The 20336-nt window shown below is 39.6% G+C and overlaps 2 protein-coding genes and 1 long non-coding RNA gene across 11 annotated transcripts; 1 reads left to right on the top strand and 2 right to left on the bottom strand.

Annotated features, from left to right (window-relative positions):
- Positions 1–583: 583 nt before the first annotated feature.
- Positions 584–8418, bottom strand: nup107 (nucleoporin 107). Its single transcript, XM_058624286.1, has 27 exons — positions 8320–8418; positions 7449–7531; positions 7242–7334; positions 6902–6990; positions 6577–6712; positions 6383–6486; positions 6174–6289; positions 6048–6096; positions 5765–5836; positions 5587–5675; positions 5335–5410; positions 5144–5257; positions 4944–5034; positions 4624–4703; positions 4335–4394; positions 4111–4256; positions 3968–4016; positions 3819–3888; positions 3615–3730; positions 2750–2939; positions 2558–2664; positions 2281–2383; positions 2033–2190; positions 1819–1944; positions 1622–1735; positions 918–1085; positions 584–806 (listed from the first exon to the last, which is right to left on the bottom strand). Exons 1-27 carry the CDS (start codon positions 8325–8327, stop codon positions 699–701), a joined length of 2715 nt encoding a protein of 904 aa, XP_058480269.1. The 5' UTR covers positions 8328–8418; the 3' UTR covers positions 584–698.
- Positions 8408–18785, bottom strand: LOC131456204 (uncharacterized). Of its 3 annotated transcripts, XR_009239891.1 has the most exons (7): positions 18567–18785; positions 14436–14506; positions 14023–14159; positions 12817–12854; positions 12490–12624; positions 8938–9443; positions 8408–8475 (listed from the first exon to the last, which is right to left on the bottom strand). It is a non-coding gene; the product is annotated as an uncharacterized LOC131456204 (long non-coding RNA). The 3 variants fall into 3 exon arrangements; XR_009239893.1 differs by lacking the exon at positions 8938–9443; XR_009239892.1 differs by lacking the exons at positions 8408–8475; positions 12817–12854 and having other exon boundaries at positions 9289–9443.
- Positions 8788–17569, top strand: mdm2 (MDM2 proto-oncogene). Of its 7 annotated transcripts, none has more exons than XM_058624292.1 (13): positions 8788–8911; positions 10772–10830; positions 11917–12004; positions 12120–12194; positions 12507–12640; positions 12923–12972; positions 13241–13287; positions 13566–13665; positions 13754–13947; positions 14033–14170; positions 14460–14537; positions 14974–15160; positions 15278–17569. In XM_058624292.1, exons 3-13 carry the CDS (start codon positions 11951–11953, stop codon positions 15706–15708), a joined length of 1488 nt encoding a protein of 495 aa, XP_058480275.1. In that variant the 5' UTR covers positions 8788–8911; positions 10772–10830; positions 11917–11950; the 3' UTR covers positions 15709–17569. The 7 variants fall into 7 exon arrangements, with proteins under 7 accessions (XP_058480275.1, XP_058480273.1, XP_058480278.1 ...); XM_058624290.1 differs by having other exon boundaries at positions 11936–12004; XM_058624295.1 differs by having other exon boundaries at positions 8790–8907.
- Positions 18786–20336: the final 1551 nt, after the last annotated feature.

The raw sequence follows: 20336 nt of genomic DNA on the forward strand, positions 1-20336 counted from the left end.
TTTTTTTTAAAAATCACACCTTTTTTGTTCTCAAAGACATAATAAACGATAAATCACTAAAACCAAAATTTTTTTCCTTCCAAAAGTTTATTTAAATTTTTCTTATTTAGTTTAGAACACTCCTGCATTTAGTGCATTTGTTTGTATTATTTGTTATCATTTAACTGTTAAAAAGCTAAACATGATATACGAAAACAAATCTGCATTATCAGCTGCAAAAATCAGCATGGCCAGAGAATTTTGTCAATGGGTAAAGATGGATCTAAACACTGGCAGCCATTTTGTAAATATACAAGTTTATATATAAAAAAAGTAATGTTTTATATATATGTACACACACATATATACACACACATACATACATATGTATATACACACATACACACACACATATCTTTAAGTTCAAATACATAAAATTGAGGGTATTAAAAACTAACAAAATAATCAATAATTATTATAGAACTATTGATCAATGACACCATAAAAATTCTCCCGACTGCACCTTTAAATGGTCTATGATATGGATTCACATCTTGTTGATTAAATTCAGCCGTGATTCAAATAAAATCAGGCCTGAATTCGGTTCAAGAAACAGGTTTTTATTTACCAAAAAGACATGAAGAGAATTCAAAATGACAGACACTGTGTGTGTGTGTGTGTGTGTGTGTGTGTGTGTGTGTGTGTGTGTGTGCGTGTGGTCACGGCTGCAGCTCGTAGCCCAGTGGGTCGAGTCCTCGGTCCAACAGAGCGAGTGACGACTCTCTCAGTTTCAACAGGAACCTCCTCAGCTCGTCTTTAGAGAAAACCTAAGTTTGGTTAAAGAGAAAAAAAAGAAACGATAAAATCTGTGACGTCGCAGTCGCTTGTCGATGATGTCATCATAGTGTGTGTGTGTGTGTGTGTGTGTGTGCAGTGACCTGGTAGAGACGGTGCTGGTCAGATGAGACGATGTCAGCGAGCCGCAGCGCCTCCTGGTGTCTGGACGAGTTCTGCAGCACACTGAGCAGCAGGAAGCTGAGGCGAGGCAGACACAGGGAACGCAGAGCTGCCATCTGGTGGCTGCGCTCGGAATCCTGCTCGGAATCCTGGAAAACAACCACACGAGATTGCGAGATTTCGTAAATGTTTTCAGCGGTAACGCAAAAGTTACATTGTTTCTTTTCTCTTAAATAACATAAATTACGGAAATTTACTTTATGAAGAAACTTGTGATTATTACGTTAAACAAGGAACGCAAAGTGATTTTTTTAGAGTTGTGTAACTCAAATGTGCGTTTATTCCCGTTCAATTTAACATTTTATTTCTTTTACTCACCTGAGGCTAATGCTACGCTAACGACATTCAGTGTAGGGCTGAAAACATAAATAGTTTGCAAATTTAAGTCAAAACATTACCATGATTTTATGTTTAGTTTGATATTAAAGAAAATTATGTCGCGACCCATTGTTATTAAATTGTTCTTCGTGGTTGGCGGTTAAGGCAGAAAATTCACGAAATTCATATCTAATTGCGACTTTGACGGTAAATTATCACACAGAAAGTTTGTGTTGTGGTCAGTTTGAACGCGTTGTTAAGTTTCTTCGGTAAAAATGTTGTAAACGTTAACGTTAGCGTATCGAACCTGTCTGTTGTCGACCATCCAACCTCCGTCTACGAACAACAGCACATTGTAGATTCTCTCTTTCACGTCTTCGGTCAGGACGTCCAGACGACATGACCACGCCCCCAGAGACACCTGACACACACACACACACTTAATCAACACTGTAAATCATTTTTAAAAACATAAATGTAAAATAATTTAAACATTTAAAATACCTGGTATTCCTTCTCTCTCATCTCATTGGCTACTCTCTCTGTGAATTTGGCCTCGGGGGCGGGCGCAGGCTTCTGGGGGGCGGAGCTACTGTGGCTGAACCAGTCAGTGAATGCCTCATGAGCTTCCTGTGTGTGTGTGTGTGTGAACATTTATATCAATGGTAACATAACAACACTGTGAGGATGATTTATACATGATTGCGTGAGAACAGACCAGGTAAGCTCTGATGCACAGGTGTTCTCTGATGGCGTTCTCGTCCTCGGCAGGTAACGTGTGCTGACCGACGCCTGCCCACTGACAACAAACCTCCTTCATGGAATCTTCTGGAACTTTAGAGAACACAGCCTTCGCCGCGTCGTGTTTCTGTAAAGCTGCGGGGGGAAAAAAACAAACGCCAGAAATAAACAAACTGTTCGAAAACAAAAAAGATTTAAAAAAAAGAGAAAAACTGAGAAAAATACCCAGAAACTTCCTCATGATGGCGTTAGACTGCTTCAGGGCTTCGGCGCGGTGGGCGGGGTCAAAGAGCAGCCAGTCGATGATGTCGATCTTCTTCTGGTCGTCCTGTTAAAGCACAGCATCACTGTGACTCCGCCCACAACAAACAACGTTTACCTGAGCTAACAGCGTTACCAGCTACTGCATTCTCAGTCCACTCTTGTCCAATCACAAGGCTCATTGTCCCAGGCTCCTCCCCCTTTATAAACACCAGACTGTCTCTTGAATTGTTATGTTTACCGCCGTCGTTGCCATCTCCAGAGTGTGGTTGTGGTGAGTGAACTCCGGGTCGTCTCGCTCTCTCACCGTCTCCACCACCAGCTTTGTTATCGCAGCCACATCCAGACCTACACACACACACACACTTCAGTTTACCTGCACTGACACCATCATCACTGTGTGTGTGTGTGTGTGTGGGGGGGGGGGTCTCACCAGCCTCCGTGGCGAGCTGCAGGCAGCGTGGGCGGAGCTCCGTCTGAGTGACCGTCTCCAGAAAAGTGGCGTACTGGGCCGTGGACACTTCAGACGGTAACTGACCCACGTAACTGGCCACCAGGTCGGTCTGCTGGTCCCGGACCAGGAGGGAGACGTAGGACTTTAACACGTCCACACACACGTCCTCCTGAGACAGAGGTCAGAGGTCAGCGTCTCAAACCACAAACAAAAAACTCTCATTTAAAATCGAACTTTAATTTAATCCTCATTCTTTATAATCTAATCTGAATCTCAATCTTAGTTTCATCCTCATATTTTCCTTTTAAAAAATAATCTTATATCTAATTTGTCTAATCTGAAGCCTATTCTTTAGGCTTTTAACACTCATCCCTATAATCTAATCTGAAACCTCCTGTTATTACTCATCTTTATCATTGTCTTTTATAATCTAATCCTAATTTCATCATCATTTTTATAATCTAATCCAGATTTTTTTTAATAATACAATTGTAATCCAATCTTGATTTTTTTATCGTTATCTTTATAACCTAATCTGAACTTTATCTGCAATACTATTCCCATATTTACCTCAAATCCTGACCCGTACTTTAAATGTATTCTTGTGTTTTATAATCTAATCTTAATTTTATAATCTTTATCCTTACTTATTCTAACCTAATCTTAAAACTAAAATGGACTTGATTCTCATCTTTATCATAGTATTTTTTTATAATCTAATTTTAATCCCAATATTTATTTCTCATAATCTAATGTTAATCCACACTTTAAATGTATCCTTATGTTTTATGATCTAATCTTAATCCTAATCTCCTCTCAGTCACACACACACGGTCAGATTTACCTTCAGAGCAAAACCCAAAGATCTGAAAAACAGAACCAGATGAGTCATGAAGCGAAGCAGGTGAGAGGGGAGGGGCTTAGAGGCCTTCAGCCAATCACAGAACTCCTCCATCAGACCTGACAGAGAGAGCGAAATCAAGGGTCAGAGGTCAGACGATGACGTGGTGTTAGAGAAAGAAAAATGAGATGCAAGGAGAGTTTTTACCGTCCAGGTCTCCAAGAACGATGAACTTCTGGATGACGTGGTAATGTTCTCTGGTCTCCTCCAACACTCTCTGCGCACACACACACACACGTCTTCAGTCATGTGACTGTCAGGGTCACATGACTGCGTTGTTGTTGTTCTTGTCTCACCTTAGATTCTGAAGCTTGAAGCTCCTCAAACACTTTCTCCATCGTCCAACTGAAGACAATGAAGACAACAGAGAAGATCGTTAGTGTCGACCTCGACAACATACAGCCCTAGTGATTTAAGTGTGTGTGTGTATGTGTCGTACTTGGCCTCCAGGTATTCTCTCGGCAGCGTCTCCACCTCCTGGTGGGTCATCCCAGACGACATCAGATCCTTTTCCACCAGCGAGTCGACCATGACCCTGAAATAAGCCCACACACTGTCCTCCCACGACTCACACACTGCCAGCAGCTGACACACACACACACACACACGTTAGTCTACACACTAACCCTCAGCTGTTTCTTCAGTGTCAGAGTGAGCAGTTACCGGTTTGATGTTCCCACTCAGGCTGGCGTAGATCGCTCTCTCATATCTGTTCAACTGCTCCTGAAAAAACACGACAAAAGCAGCACGTCAACACACTTGTTTGTGTTGAGTCAGAAGAAGTGTTTGAATCATAATATCACCACAGAAAACTGTGAACAACAGTGTGAACGGTACTTTAAGAAACAGCAGAACAAGATGATCGTGCTTTTATTTTGTTAAAAAGAATGATCAGGCTTTAATCTATGTAATCTGCTCTTATTCTGAAGTTGATGATGATGATAGCGTGTACCTCCTCAGCCATTCGCCAGCAGCAGGCTTTCCAGATGCCTCTCTGAGGGTTTCCCTCCACAGGCTGCAGCTCTAAACTGCCTGCACACACAGACATGGTGGGAGGTCAGAGGTCAATGATGAAAAAAACACACAACAGATGTGATTTCAGTAAATGAACATGTTCTCAGCTTCGACAGGATGAAGGATTTCTTCTCTGCTATACATTCATTTCTACGAGAACATTTTTATTTTATATTTATTTTATGATTTTCTTCACCATTTTTTACTGAAAACGCTTTCAAACACCTCGGCGCTTACGTTTAAGAAGTGGGAGGTTACCTGAGTTCATGTTGGGATCATGATACAGTTTCCATCCTTCCAGAGTGGCAGCTCTCCAGGCCTGACCACAGCGTTTACACAGTCTCTGAGCCTGAACACACACACACACACACACACACACACACACACACACACGTTTATAAGAACAGACAGAATGCAGCTTCTCATTCTGGTGTAAAGGCCCTTTAAATCCTCTCTACCTCCTCAGTCATTCCTGCTCTGATCAGTGTGAACAGATTCTTCAGCAGCCGAGCGTCGTCCTCTCTGTCCAGGTCAGCCAGGGGGCGCTGCTGCCGCAGAGGAGCATCCGGGTCCTACACACACAATGTATGTTTTCATTAAGACTGGAGGTGAAGAGGTGTGTGTGTGTGGTCATAGAAACAGGCCTCACCAGTTCAGTGACCAGAGGGACAGTGAAGGCAGTTCCGCTCTTCCTCCTCATCTTCAGAGCATGAAGTGTGTTCTCCCTGAAACACACACACACACTTAACTTTGTAACACACACATTTTACACACACACACACACTTAACTTTGTAACACACACATTTTACACACACACTTAACTTTGTAACACACACATCACACACATTACACACATTTCACACATTTCACACACACACAGTTGTTGACGTGTGAACTCACCAGCAGACGTTTTTGGCGTAATATTCTATGTTGTCAGAAAAATCTGCGATCTGATCCTTGGCGATGCACTCCAGCCAATCAACGACCAGCTGTGACACATTAACCGGACAATTATTGATCGATCGGGAAATAGAAAAAAAAAGCAGTCAATGCAGTAAAGTGTGTGCGTTGTGGTCACCTGACTCTGTCGAATGACGGCATCACGCTGAAAAAGCTGCTCCACCACGACCTTCTCACTCTCACTTGGAACCTGAAAACACACACTCTTCAGTTAGTACAGAAAATATGAGCTGATCACATACAGAATCAGTCACATATTGATCCAAATCAGCTAGAAAAACAAGAAGAAAGATCTATAAAATAATCTAAATATCACAAAATATGCAGTAATTCAATAAGCTGAGGACGTGATGGCTGCACGCGCTCCTGCTCGCTTATTTAGTTTTGTTTCCGTGACTCACAGTCAAGTCTGCCATGATGTCATCTTCCAACGCTAACTGGACACGGTCCCTGCAGAGATAAACATGTGATCAATCAGAGACGAGGACAGAGAGACAGACATTTTTGACGCCCGTGCAGACACTCACCTGTAGAGGGAGGTGATGAGTCTCCAGGTGTTGTTCTCCTGCTGCAGCAGCCAGCGAACCCCTGCTGTCTTACTGTTCTGACCTGCTCTGAGGACGACAGACTGCAGCACGTCCACCTGAAGGACAGCGGTTCAGCCGTTTAACAGATACCTCAGACTCACACTGATGGTCTCGCAGATTAAATGTAGAAAAAAAAAATGTATTAAAACCTTATCCTGACACAGAGTCTGAAAATCCTCCAGCAGTTCAAACACTGCGGAGGACGCGTGCTTCAGGAAAGACGCCAGGAACTCTGGGAAGAGACTGGCAGCCGCTGAAGAGACGGGGAACACAGACCCGCAGCGTTAAAAAAAAAAGCACGAGTGATGTAAAGAGGAAGAGGGGGTGCGTTTGTTTCACTCACCCGCTTCTCCTGGATCGTCCTCCTTCAGCAGAGCCGAGCTCAGGTTGGTGATGTCCTCGGTGAAGAAGCTGCTGTTTTCCACTCCAGACAGAGGAGACGGGTACAAGCTGTTAGTCCAGTCGCTGTCGTCCAGATTCTACACAAACGCACACACGCAACAATAAGTCGTCAATTTTTTATCACAATTTACTGAAGAATTAAAACAAACTATTTTCATGAAGATCTATCTCCTCCCCCCCCCCCCCCCGAGTCATAGTCTGTTTACATTTTTATTATATCTATGATCTGGTCTCAGATTTTGGATATCGTCATATCATGTTCTTACCAAACTGCCGACTGCATTCCTGGGTGTGTATCGAGGTGTTCGACCTCCTGGAGCCAAAATGGTGGAAACATCAGGAACTCTGGGAGTGACTGAGACAGAGACCACACCATATTTCAACGATTGAAAACTGGTTTCTGTGATTTTCCTGCTTCTTAAATGTGAATATTTTCTGGTTTCTTTGCTCCATAAAACAAGAAATCATTAACACTCAACCATTTTGACAACCTCATCATTCCAAGTTTGACAATTTTCAACATTGTATGACATCTTCTGAACCAAACAACTAATTGATGATGAAAACAATCATCAGCACGAGCATCTGTGTGTGTGTGTGTCATACCAGCCTGTCTGAACAGTGAAGCAGGAGTGGCCCTCAGCAGAGGGCGGGCTGGTGTTACCGTAGAAACGGGACTACCACTGCCCAGTGATGGGACTGAGAGCAGTGGTCAAGAAAAACACAGAGGGTTCTGACATTTTTAATAAACACTAATGATGACGCAGCATTTGTAACAGAGTGAACACAACAGGGACACAGTGAAAAAGATACAGGCCACCTTCTTTCTCCTCCTGCGGGCGGCAACTGTCACCTCGTCATCTCGAACCACAGGAGACGGCAGCTCACTGTGACCCCTGGATGACCAAACAAAAAATATCATATGTCATCTACCACAGTTACACACAGTCACTGATACAGGTGACAGGTTTTTCATCTGTGTTACTAGTTTTACAGCTCCTACTGATTAAAATTAAATTGAATCGAATAAAGGGTTATTTTTCTGTATTTTCAACACCTTGACCAAATCTAGACTAGTTTATCACAGATTCTTTCAAACACAGTTTCTGATTTGTAATATCTATTTGTTAAAATCAAATAAAGGAAGATTTCTCTCCATTTCCCACACATTGTTCTTTTTATACTGTCTGCCTTTTATTATTTTCACATAAATTGACTACACAGAGACTTAGCACACTCACACATATTAAATTATATATAATACTGAAAAATATCAGTACTAATGAAATTCTGGACTGTTACCTTGTTGTATATACAGCTGATCAAATTGAATAACGTGAGACAGTTCAAACCTTTTCTGTTTATACATTTTAATAAAATTTTAAGCTTTTTTTCTTCCAAAAACGTGAGTATTTTACGGTGTGGAACTGTTACTTTTACTAAATTACAGCTTCATAAACAGGGTGAACGTCAACATTAGCCTGCTAGCATCTGCATTGACTATGAACGGGAGCGTTAGCCGTGTTAGCACCGTTAGCTCCGGTTAGCGCAGTGGACTAACCCGGCACGGAATAACCAGTTCATACCGTCAGACAAACGAAAGAGCCGCGGTTTGAATACAGAACTAGTAACGCATCTGAGTAAACTCTTATTTAAGTTTTAAATATACAAATGTAAATGTTACCAGTCCATGTTAGTGAGCTGTCAATTCCCGCTTCACGAGGTTCAACAGCCGCTTTCTTCTTCGTGTGTTCTCCCTACGTTTCTCCTTCTTCTCCTTCTTCTTCTTCTTTTCAATTTCGGGGCAAATCCCGGGCGCCTGCTCACGCATTGCTGCCACCTACAGTTGGTACGTACGTTGGATTGGCGGTCATCAGCAAGTTATATCATCAAATATCAAATTCAGTTTCAGTTTCAATAAAAAAGAGTATATACAAATTAATATAAATATAACGAATAATCATATATCATCATAATATTGATGTAGATCCTTAAAAAAGGGTTTTTGACGTTTTATGAACATTTATCATAAAATATGATGCATTATTAATATGTTTTATGTACATTTTAATGTATTTTTTGCAGCAATTGATAAAAAAAAAAGAGCACGTTTACAGAGCAGTGTTCATGTTTGCCCAGCAGGGGCGCTACGCAAACTCGTCCCCACAACTTAACAGTCAACAGAGGAACTATTAGCAGCATCAGTCTGATAAACTAGTGGAATTAAACGCCGCTATTTGGTATTCTATTTTCTGCAAGAGCAACTGGAAACGTACGTAAGTAACATTTGAACTTAACTGACCCAGGGTTTGGTGTTTTTCACTAGAGCAGTAGCGCTCTTTGCAGGTGGTTAGCAACATGCTAACAGGCCGCAGAGCCTCGGGCTTTCCTCGCGGAGAAGAACCCGGACTGAGACACAGCAACGATGCCGCCGTTTGTTTGGCTCGGCCTCTCCGCTGGATTCATGCAGCCACATGAGCCATAACACTGGACAATGACTTATATGTTGCTGTACATATCTATATATATTTACATTTAAATACTTTATCTTTGTTTTTTTCAGATGTGACGTCTCTGCTTGTTTACTAACTTGTAGTTGTTATGCTATAACAACTCGTGTTGTGATTCACTAAATGTGAAAACATCCAATGTTTATTCGTAAGTGTTGTGTTTTGTGCAGCAGAATTTAGGTTTAATTTACTGTGTAAACATGAAGTTATGTGTTTAAATGATGCTGTGGACAACTCTCTGTCTCTGTGGGCGTGTGTGTGTGAGTGAAGCGGGACAAGTCCAGACATATTTCACTCACTGAGTGAGTGAGTGAGTGAGTGTGAGAGAGAGAGAGAGAGAGAGAGAGAGACGGTTAAAAGGACACATTCACAGTTAAAGGCCAAACGGAGCCGCACGGTGCTGACCTGTCTGGACTTATCCAGGGAAAGATTTAATGTTCGGGCTTATCCTGGAAAGCTTGGATGTTGTTTGTTGTTTTCCACATTTTGTCTGGAAAATCTATATCCATGATGCAACTGACTTTTACTTTATATTTGCATTATTTTTTATTATTCTGCCAGTTATCAATATTATTATCAATAAAGGACAGTTTAGTTCAATATTTCTACCCTAAAGTAGACCAGCCTAAATGTTTGTAGCATTTTTTTTAATATACCATTTGATATTTGTAATGTTGCCTCCCTTGTGTGTTATTGTTTTACGCCAAAGGCACATTTCCATTTTATGTGAATTTAATAGACAATAAGTCTGATGTAAGTGAAGTCAGATGTTAGAAATTATGCAAAATTTTGTGTAAAACAAACTTCACCAAACTTGTCTTTTATTGATATTTCGTTTCATATATCATTTTAATTACAAAATTCTCATAAGTATATTGTTTTGTAATGATGTTTTTACGCAGAGAAAAACCAAATAAATCAAGTTGCTGCTCTTTTATTAAACGTGGAGCTGAAACCCAATCAAAGTCACACCTATTTATAATCTCCTATTTCATATATTTGATGAAGTTAAAAGCTACTAATAACTAATATTTCATCACACAAGAGAGGCTTTGACTCACTGAGGGTTGATGTATTTGATCAAATATTCAATTGATTTATGGATAATTGTTAATTTCTTGTCATGCAGTACAATTTCTGACATTAAACTTTCTTGCAGTCGAATCCATTTGCTGCCAAATAGAAAAAATATTACTTTAAATTAAAAATACTTTTTGGTTTGGTGTCAGTTGAAATGGATGCTGACATAAATTTAACGTCATTTTCATTTGTTGCCCTGCTTAAACCCAGATTACCATGGAAACCAGCCTGCAGTGGTTAAAGTTAGCCTGGTTAGTGGTCAGTGGTCACGTAAAGGTGATGAGTCACAGTAGACTAGTCTCGGCATGTCTACACACACACACACACACACAGTTGTATGATTGAATCAGCTGGTACAGTCAGTTAACAAACACTGTGACACAGCTGCTGACTCAGAGTGTGTGTGAGAGACTTGGGCCTCAGTTTCAGACCAGGACTCAGACTCTGGTCTAGTCCTGACATGTTTCAGCTGCTCTATAATAAGAGCGTGTGTCGCTCTGCTCTGTTTCACTCTGACTGCACTTTATCTGCGTTTACTTTGCACAGGATGAGGAGCTGCTGCTGCTGCTGCTGCTGCTGCTGACACTTTCTCTCTGTTTATACTGGTAAGACTTTTATTTTCTATCATTCAAAACAATGAAAAGCCTGTGAACAAAAGTCATAAATATATGTGGTTTATTCTCACCTGACAGCTGTTGATTAGCACAACAAAACATATCAACAATACTGTAAATAACAGTTGTTTTAGCTCCTTATTTTATGAGTAAAGGCAATTTTTGGCCAAATGTTGACAAAATATGTTGTTATGATTGTCATGTCACCAGTTTTATCATCACTGCTAAAATGTTTGATGAAACATTCATTAAAATATTAACTTTGGGCTGAACTATTTATTCAATGAATCATCAAATATTAATTGGTTTGAGTTTTTTTGTTTTTTGAGCTTCTTAAATGTGAATATTTTCTAGTTTCTTTGGTTTTTCTGTGCTGTTTTCAGAGTAAACGCATGTAATCAACAGTGTGTGTGTGTGTGTGTGTACGTGTGTGTGTCAGGACAGTCTGTTCTCAGTGGATAAAATAGATGTTCACTGAACGGTCATGTGGAAACAGAGCTGAGAGCCAGGCCATTGTTTGTCATCTCATAGTGCTGTTTTTAAAGGTCCACTGATTTCAATTGTTTTTATTTAGCGGAACCGTTTATTTAATTTATTTCTAATTAGTGTACAATCAACTGATTGTATGAATTGTTATCTTTAATGACCCAATAATGAATGAGCTTTTAATATTGATATCAGCAGCAGGCCACACCATTTTGGACCGTTGTGTTTTTAGTCGCCTTTAATGGACAAAACTTTACGTTTTGAGTTGTTGTTAATTACACAAGTTCAACAACATACTTTTAAGAGAAGAGTAAAGTGAGGGATACATGAGTTCATTTAGTAATCGATTCATAATCTGGCTTCTTTAAAGTTTCAGAGGTGAGTTGAAGCGACCGGTGCTGAGATGTTTTTGTTTAGTGCTTGTTTTTTTGTGTAATTGTTGATTTTTTTGGTTTTTATCTGGTCATGTGATCATTGTTTATGCACATGTTTTTTTAACCCTGTTGTTGTCATGATTTATTGAAACAATAAGTTCATCTCCTGATATGATGACATAACAGTGATTGTTATTGATAAACTATGTACTTATAGATCACTCGTCTCTGTGCAGGAATAAATCAGCGTCATGATGTCGGCCGACGAGGAGCTCATCACCGACTCTGCTGACGAAAACAAACTGGTGAGAGACTCGTCTGTTTACTGTTTACTGGCTGTTTACTCACTGTTTACTGGCTGTTTACTGGCTGTTTAAGGGGTGACTTGACGTGACTAAACTGTGTGTTTTCTGTGTTCAGGTGAGACCAAAGCTTGAGTTTCAGTCCCTGCTACAACTTGCAGGAGCCACTAAAGATGTTTTCACGATGAAGGAGGTAACGACACGTCTCCAGTCACTGTTGTCAGTTTCAAGGACGTCCCACCCCAAAATAATAATGACGTATTTTAAAGTTTTAACTTGATTTCCTAACGTAGGGAACACAAATAATAGTTATGTATGGCTGTGATTTAGTCTTATGGAGTTTGGGTTAGGAGCGGTCTTATAGAATTATAGAAAATAAGCATCAACACGTTGTTTTAAATCGTCAGTCTTTCTGCGTCTGTGGAAACCAGAGAAGATGACAGTTTCCCCCGTGTATGTGTGTGTGTTTGTGTGTGTGTGTTACTTACTGCTGGCTTTAAATCAGGTGATGTTCTACCTCGGTCAGTACATCATCCAGAAGCAACTGTACGACCACAAGCAGCAGCACATCGTCCACTGCTCCCAGGATGCACTGGGTCGGCTGCTGGGTGTCGACAGCTTCTCTGTCAAAGAGCCACGGTGAGTCGCGTGGAGAGAGTGAAGTGTTAAAACATATGAAATGATAAAATAGTGCAGTGTTTTCCACAGAAATAATAGAAACCTGTGACGACAGCTGCAGTAAAAACACACAGAACAGAACAGAGTGATGTTCAGAGTAAAGCTGCAGCACTGAAACTAAATACTGAGTTACATACCGTTTCATTTTATGATGAAATGTTTTCATGTCATTTTTCTGGAAGGAGAAGTTAGAATACGGCAGACTGCAGACACAGATGAATGATGACGATGTTTTGTTTTCAGGGCTTTGTTTGCAATGATTACAAAGAATCTGGAGACTGTGAAGAGTCAAGGTAAGAAGTTTCAACCATGTTAAAAATCTATTATTTTTACATCTCAGCAAACAAAATATTAACTTTCTGTACTCAAAAACAGAAAATTTGATTCTATTTCCCCTGTTTTTTGAATTAGAAACTGTTCATTTAATCAAAAAATATAACTATATTTGTCCGACTTGTGTCTGGATGAGATTTCCTGCATGAATACATGCGTAATTATGGACGTGAAGTATTTAAGTATTGAACCCGTGTGTAAACAAACCTTTTCTTTCTCTGTGTGTAGAGTCACCACCGAGTGTGAGTGAAGAGCACAGCACCAGTCAGACAGAGGTGAGGACTGTGGTCAGAGCATGTTCTGAAGGCGCTCAGGCTTCGTTTATGTCACATAAACTCAGAGTTAAGGTTTCTCTGAATAAATATTTATCACTGAATTTACAAGAAAACACCACTGAGCGTCTTTACAGAACTTTATATCAGCGCAGAAATTAAAGGCAAATAAAAATCACTCATTTTTCAAGGGGTTTGGGTTAAAATGGAATTAAATAAAGGCTTTGTTTTTTTTAAGTTATAAACTATAATTTAAAAGATTATATTGTTTGTGTTCTCAGGAGGTGGAGTCAGAAAGTCACTCTTCATCACCAGACAGGAGGAGGAGTAGACAGAGGAGGAGGAGGAGGAGAAGGAGGAGCTGCAGGAGCAGTGACCCCGGTCAGTGACCCCCTCACCTCGTCAGTGCTCGTCAGGAAACTGTCGTGTTGTCTTGGGTTGTGATTAAACCCAACCCTCCCTCTCTCAGGCCCCTCCCACAGCTTAGAGAACAATGAAGAGGAGGAAGAATCAGAAGAAGAGGAGGAAGAAGACGGGAGGAAGAGGAGGAGGTCTGACAGCTACTCCCTGACCTTCGACGACAGTCTGTCCTGGTGTGTGATTAGTGGCTTGGGAAGTGGGCGGGACAGACACAGCAGCCAATCATCTGACTCGCACAGCACCGTGAGTCTCTCTCTCTCTCTCTCTCACTCTCACACACTCACACACACACGTGCGAGTCGTTTTTTTAACACTGACTGTGTTTCAGTCGACGAGGTCAGAGGTCGCGGTCCCGCTCACGGCGCCGGACTCAGACAGTGACAACTTCAGCGTGGAGTTTGAAGTCGAGTCCGTCGATTCTGACGATTACAACGAAGACGACGCCTCTGTGTCAGCTGACGACCAGGTAAACAACAACAAACATCACATGACCTGGTTTGTTTACACCAACACGTTAGCAGGAAAAGCTGTGAGTGTACACTGTGACTTTAAATCCAGGAAAGTACCATTGAGACAATTCTCCAATGACTCAACTATGGGTCCCAACCAGTGTTTGAGAACCACCGCTCTATGCGCTCTTTCTCCTGCCAAAATGTCGGCGTTGTTTTGTGAGCTCTGGCAGTAAATACCGACAATCAATAACATAAAAATAACTTTTGTTAAAGTCGTACCTCTGTGTGTTTGTCGGCGTTCAGGTGTACGAAGTCACCATCTTTGAGGAAAACGGCGACGACGACGACTCCTTCGATGAAGACACGGAGATCACGGAAGCCGTGAGTCGACGCACAAACACACAGAAAACGACACACACAGTCATTACAGGGTTCACACAGGTGCTTCAGAGGTGAATAAAGTAACTGTTATTAATGCAACAGTTAGCTCGTTAGACAGAGTCAAAGAGTCTTGGGATGTGCGATATTTTTTGCCGACATCGGGAAATCTTGGGCCGATATATGTACGTACTTTTCTCTGCGTCCGACTCTTTTGTCGTGAAATTAACACAATAGTTTTACAGACATACATACATTTTCTTCATTTTTCAAAACTAATAAATATAAGAAATGATACCTCTAGAGGGCGCTAGCACAGAAGTTCATCTCACGAAACATCATCTCTGTTAATGTAATCAAAAGTATAAATATGTGATTTACTGCAGTTTTAAGTTGCTGGAAAATTGACCTTGCTGTGTGTGTGTGTGCGTGTCTCCAGGATTACTGGCAGTGTGTGGAATGCGAGGAGTTCAACCCTCCTCTCCCCAGACACTGTCGCTTCTGCTGGACTCTGCATGAGGGCTGGCTGCCCGACGAGTCGGGTAACATCGTTAACTCCTCCCCCTCCTGCCCTAAAGCCCTGCCCACAAAGCCAAACAGCCAATCAGCTACCAAAGAAGCAACAGGTACTTTTTTAGTCTCAAATGAGTCGTTCTCTGTTGAGACACTGCCCCATGTGGCAGCAGAGTGTATTACACTCTCTTGTTTCCAACATCCATTGATGGATTTTTTTCCTCTTGAAGGTTCTGACGTGGAGGAAAATGACGGCGTCGACGTTCCAGATGGAAAAAGAGCAAAAACTCCTCTTCCATTGTCACAGTGTCTGTCTGACTCCACCCCTTCTGCTCCTGACTCCGCCTCCTCGGCGCCCAGCTCCCAGGATCTCCTCTGCTCTTCCCAGCCTTCCTCCTCCTTCGACTCGCAGGAGCTTCTCCGGTCGCCCCGAGTCCCCGAGTTGGAGCGCAGCTCGTCGGCAGAGTGGCGTCTGCCGGAGTCGTGTCTGGACCCGTGTCTCATCTGTCAGTCCCGGCCCAAGAACGGCTGCATCGTCCACGGACGGACCGGACACCTTATGTCCTGCTACATCTGCGCCAGGAAGCTGAAGAAGAGGAACAAGCTGTGTCCGGTCTGCAGGCTGCCCATCCAGTCTGTCGTCCTCACCTACCTCAGCTGAGACTCTGTCCCCGTCCCTGTGTCCTCAACTACCTCAGCTGAGACTCTGTCCCCCGTCTGTCTGTCAGTCCGTCTTCACATTTAGGTTTTTTTCCCACTTCAGGCACTTAGTGACACACACATTAGCAACAGCTCCGATTTTGTTTGTATGAAGTTCTGACGAACAGTGAACTATAATAAACTATAATAACATCTACGTCAGTTTAAGTCGACTCACTCACTCTCCCACACCAAAATCAGTGATTTTAACATCACACACACAGGATCCACTGCTGCCTCCATCACTAAGTTCTAAAGTGACCACACGAGGCAGCAGAGGACCAGCAGCTCCTGTGTCCACGCCAGCTAAAATCACTGATTGCCTCTATGGGCTTTGGTGTGGGAGAGTGAGTGGTTTACAAACTTCAGTTTCCTGTTGGAAAAGTGTGTCTCACAGTGAGATAAAGACGTGAAACATGTTCTTAAAGACATCGTCGACTTAAAATGACGTAGATTTCTGACGCACAGTCTTTTGATACGTGGCTAAAGTCAGTATCTCGTACAACCACAGCAAAAAAAAGATCATTCTTTAAATTTAGCCTCTTCATCATAAATGACGTATATGAAGGACTGATGGTCAATAAATAAAACACCTGGATACGTCTCATTTGGCTGTGATGAATTAAATTTACAATTGAATTTAATGCTGTGGTTGACGTTACGTCACTGTTAGTCAAATGTGTAAATTACACCAGATAAATGGACAAAACCTCAGATTATTATGTCATTAAGTTCCTTAAATGGAAAAAAAAAAACATGAAAAATTTCTATTTTTTGTTTTAAAAACCCAAAGAAATTCCATTTACAAGCTTTTTTTTTAATCATTAATTTGCTGGACACAGTGTCTCATCCAAACTGAACATTTATTCAGTGATCTCATCGACTTAAAAAAACACATTATTCAGTCCAAATATGAAAAATAGCCATAAGTTATAAAACTAGTTGCTGTTTGCGTAACAAAGAAGTGAATTTAACTGGTAAATAAAACCATAACTGATGACAATGACAATATTAGACTATATTTGTAGTTTCATGGTTGGTTTTTGGATTTATCAAACTTTAACTAAAACAGTTGTGATTTAATAGTTTTTGGGGTTTTTTCGACTATCATTTATGACACGATTAATATCTGCTTTGTTTGTTTGTTTCGTCAAACCAGGCAATATTTTATTTCACTGGTCTATAATTTAATGTAAAGAATTCTGTAAATTCAGAGAAAATGTGCAGACAGATTATTATTATTATTATTATTATTCTTGGCAGATTAAACAGATCAACTGACCTTTGAAACAATCTTCACTTTGTCACAGCAGCTATTTTTTTATTAGTATTCAAAATCTCAATGACTCACGTTTTTCCTGAAAAAAATCAAATATATACAAGTATAAAACGGACCAATTAAATAAATGTGTGCTCTTTATTTTAACCTGAAAGCTCTATAATCTCCTCATACTCAAACTCAAAGTTTCTTGGAAAGAAAATATGAAGTTTGATCTTTAGAGATTTAATTATTTGAATTTTACCCGTGACGCCACGCACTGACTTTTCCACGCGTTTGTGAAACGTCTTTATTTTCTGTTTTGTTCGTAGAGAGAGAAAAAAAAAACCTGTTTCTTTCCAGGAAACTTTGTGAAGAATTGCGATGATGTGGCTCCGCCTCCGTGTGTGATACAAATACATCCTGAATATTTATTTGTTTATTTAAGATGCTTGGACGTTTATTTACTCCGACACTTTACTATCAGCTCTTTAAATAAGAAAATAAATCTATGAGTGACGTGTTTAATTTCCTGTGTGTGAATAAAGTTTAACGTGTTTTATCACCAGACTCTTGTTTGTTGGACTCGGCGTCGACTAACACTGCCTTCATAAGAACTTGTACTTTTGTTACTGGTGAAAGTTTTATTTTGACATTTTTTGGCATTTAAACAGTAAATTAGTGAGAATTTTTATGCATTTGAGCATTTTGTAATACATGATATAATAAAGAGAAGAAGACAAAGAAAACTGATCTCTGTAAGTCTAAAGTGCTGAAAATGGTCTTGTTTGTAAGATTTGCAGTAATATATAAATATATTTTAAGTTCTCATCCGTGTTTTGAGTAAAGTGATTGTTTTTTAATCTTTAACAGTAAATCTGACATAAAAACAGCACAGAATCTGTCCAAACAAATCCTTCAGCTTTTTTGTCTGAAATTACGATATATTAATGTAACATTCGCTAAAAAAAACCTGTAAATATTCTTGAAAAATATTTTTGAAAACAGTAAATTTGCTGAGTCACTGCTTGTGGTTGTGACTCAGGAAGTTTCAGAGGCCTTTCTTTCATGATGTCAGAAATACGACATAAGTGAGGAGAATTTAAATAAATGAATGTATGAAACACTTAAAACGCGACAGAGCCTTCTCCCGGGTTAGCTAGCTATGCTAGTTAGCAGCTAACTGGCGGTTTTCCTGACTTTTAACGGGTGTTTCATGCTAATGATGCCGCGTTTTAGCTAACTTCCTGTCCTTTGCTACTGCTTTAGAAACGATTATATGACGTGTTTTTTTTTTTTTTTTACCTATTTTTCCGTTTTCTGTGACAGGATTGTTATGTTAATGCTAACTAGCAATCTACCGATTTGCCTTAAAAAGACAGAGAAACTAAACACCACATTAGCAGCTAGCGCGCTAACAGTGACAACATGCTAACAAGATCTTGGTCACGATGTATTTGTCTTACAAAACTGCATTTATCACGTTTTTCCATGAGATAAATGACAATGTATTACATCTAAACACAGTTAAGGGTAAATATCATAAAATAAAAAGTTCTTACCACAGAGTTTAAGGGGACGTCACAGGTCAAAAGAATCTGTACAAAAAACTGACGTGAGTTTTTATACAGGAAAATAAACAGAAATTTGACCTGTAAAATTAGCTACCCTTTTCAATTTGGTGAGAATTCATACTTAAACTCTGCTTTTTCAATGATTTTTAACAGATTTTATAAAATGTACACAAACAGAAACAAGTCGACAGTTGTACATATCTTATATGTAATGTGTAATTCTTTAATACAACCACAGGGAGGCAGTGTGGTCATATATTTGTCTCCCTTAAGTGGATTGCATCGATGGGGTTTTGTCAACAGATTATTGTCAATTAATCCAAACTGAACACACAGTTAATGGTAAATATCATTAAATATTAAACAATTCTTACCAGAGTTTGAGGAGACGTCACAGGTCGAACCTGTTCGTCAGAATCTGTAGAAGAAAAACAAGAATTAAACAGAGTTTGACTGTGTTTTTAATACAGGAAAATAATGTAATGATCATTTTTATTCTACAGAAATGTTACCTGATTCTGTCGTTTCACCTGTAAAAGTATTCACTCATTTTGGTGAGAATTCATTTTCAAAACAGATTTTATGATATTTACACAAACCAGAAACAAGTCAACAGTTCAGCACATGTAATATGTAGTTCTTGATTACGACCACAAGGAGGCAGTGTGGTCATATGTTTGTTTTAGCAACATTTATTACAAGCTGTAGTCAAAGATTGATTAATTGATTTATGGACACAAAAACTCAAGAATAATGACATTTTTGACAATATTATGTTTCAGGCTGTTTCAATGCAGTTTCAGTGGAGGAAAATCTGTGATTCCTTTTTAATTTTTTTAAGCAAAAATGTCCTTAATGAGCCAGAAATTGTCTGAAATGATGCAGAATAATATAAAAAATGTTTATAAAGACAAATATTTAAATTTAAACCTAAATTTAAATGTAGTTCTCAGTTAATTAGCCATTGATCTTGAAAATCATGAAACATATGTTATGATAGTTTTATGTTGTATATATATATTCTTATACAAATATATTCTTAAGATTTTAATTTTCTGGCTTCAAGGCACTGGAAAAACATCAAAAACAACACGAGACAAATCTGCATGTGTATAAAGATATTTTATTATTATATATTGGGACTTGGATCTGGATTCTCTGCCATGTCGCTGATGTGAACTCCAGTCCAGTCCAGTCCAGTCCAGTCACTGACGTCCAGGTCCCCGGTGTTGCGTCGTCAGAGTTCAGCTTGTTAAATTTAACTTCTGTCTGAACTGTAAACACTAACCACAAATGTGTAGTTTCCATTTTGACCACATGAAATATTTCTCTTATATTAAAAATACTTATACTAGTATTATTTATAATGTTATCATATGTTTATAATATGTCTGGCTTCTTCATGTTGCACAAAAATCATGTTTTCATTGTTTTAAGTTCCGTGACTGTGAAGCAAATTAAAATGGTTGAAGGAAAACTTTAAACATGTCTGGAGTTGGAATCGACCAAATGAATGAAGTACATTTTAAGGGTGAATTATCTTCATTGGTTTGGATGACACTCATTTGAGTCATTCTTAAGTTTGTATATAGCATCTACATATATGTACTTATACTACATGGGCTGTTTTCCAGCTAAAACATGAACACTGTTAAAAAAAATAACGGTTGGATTTAGAACTTAAAAAAGTGACTTCACTTATTGACACAATTAAGTTGATTCAAACTAAAATATATGAACTTATAACTCATTAACTTT

Source organism: Solea solea, chromosome 3 (assembly GCF_958295425.1).
Source record: "Solea solea chromosome 3, fSolSol10.1, whole genome shotgun sequence".
NCBI lineage: Eukaryota > Metazoa > Chordata > Actinopteri > Pleuronectiformes > Soleidae > Solea > Solea solea.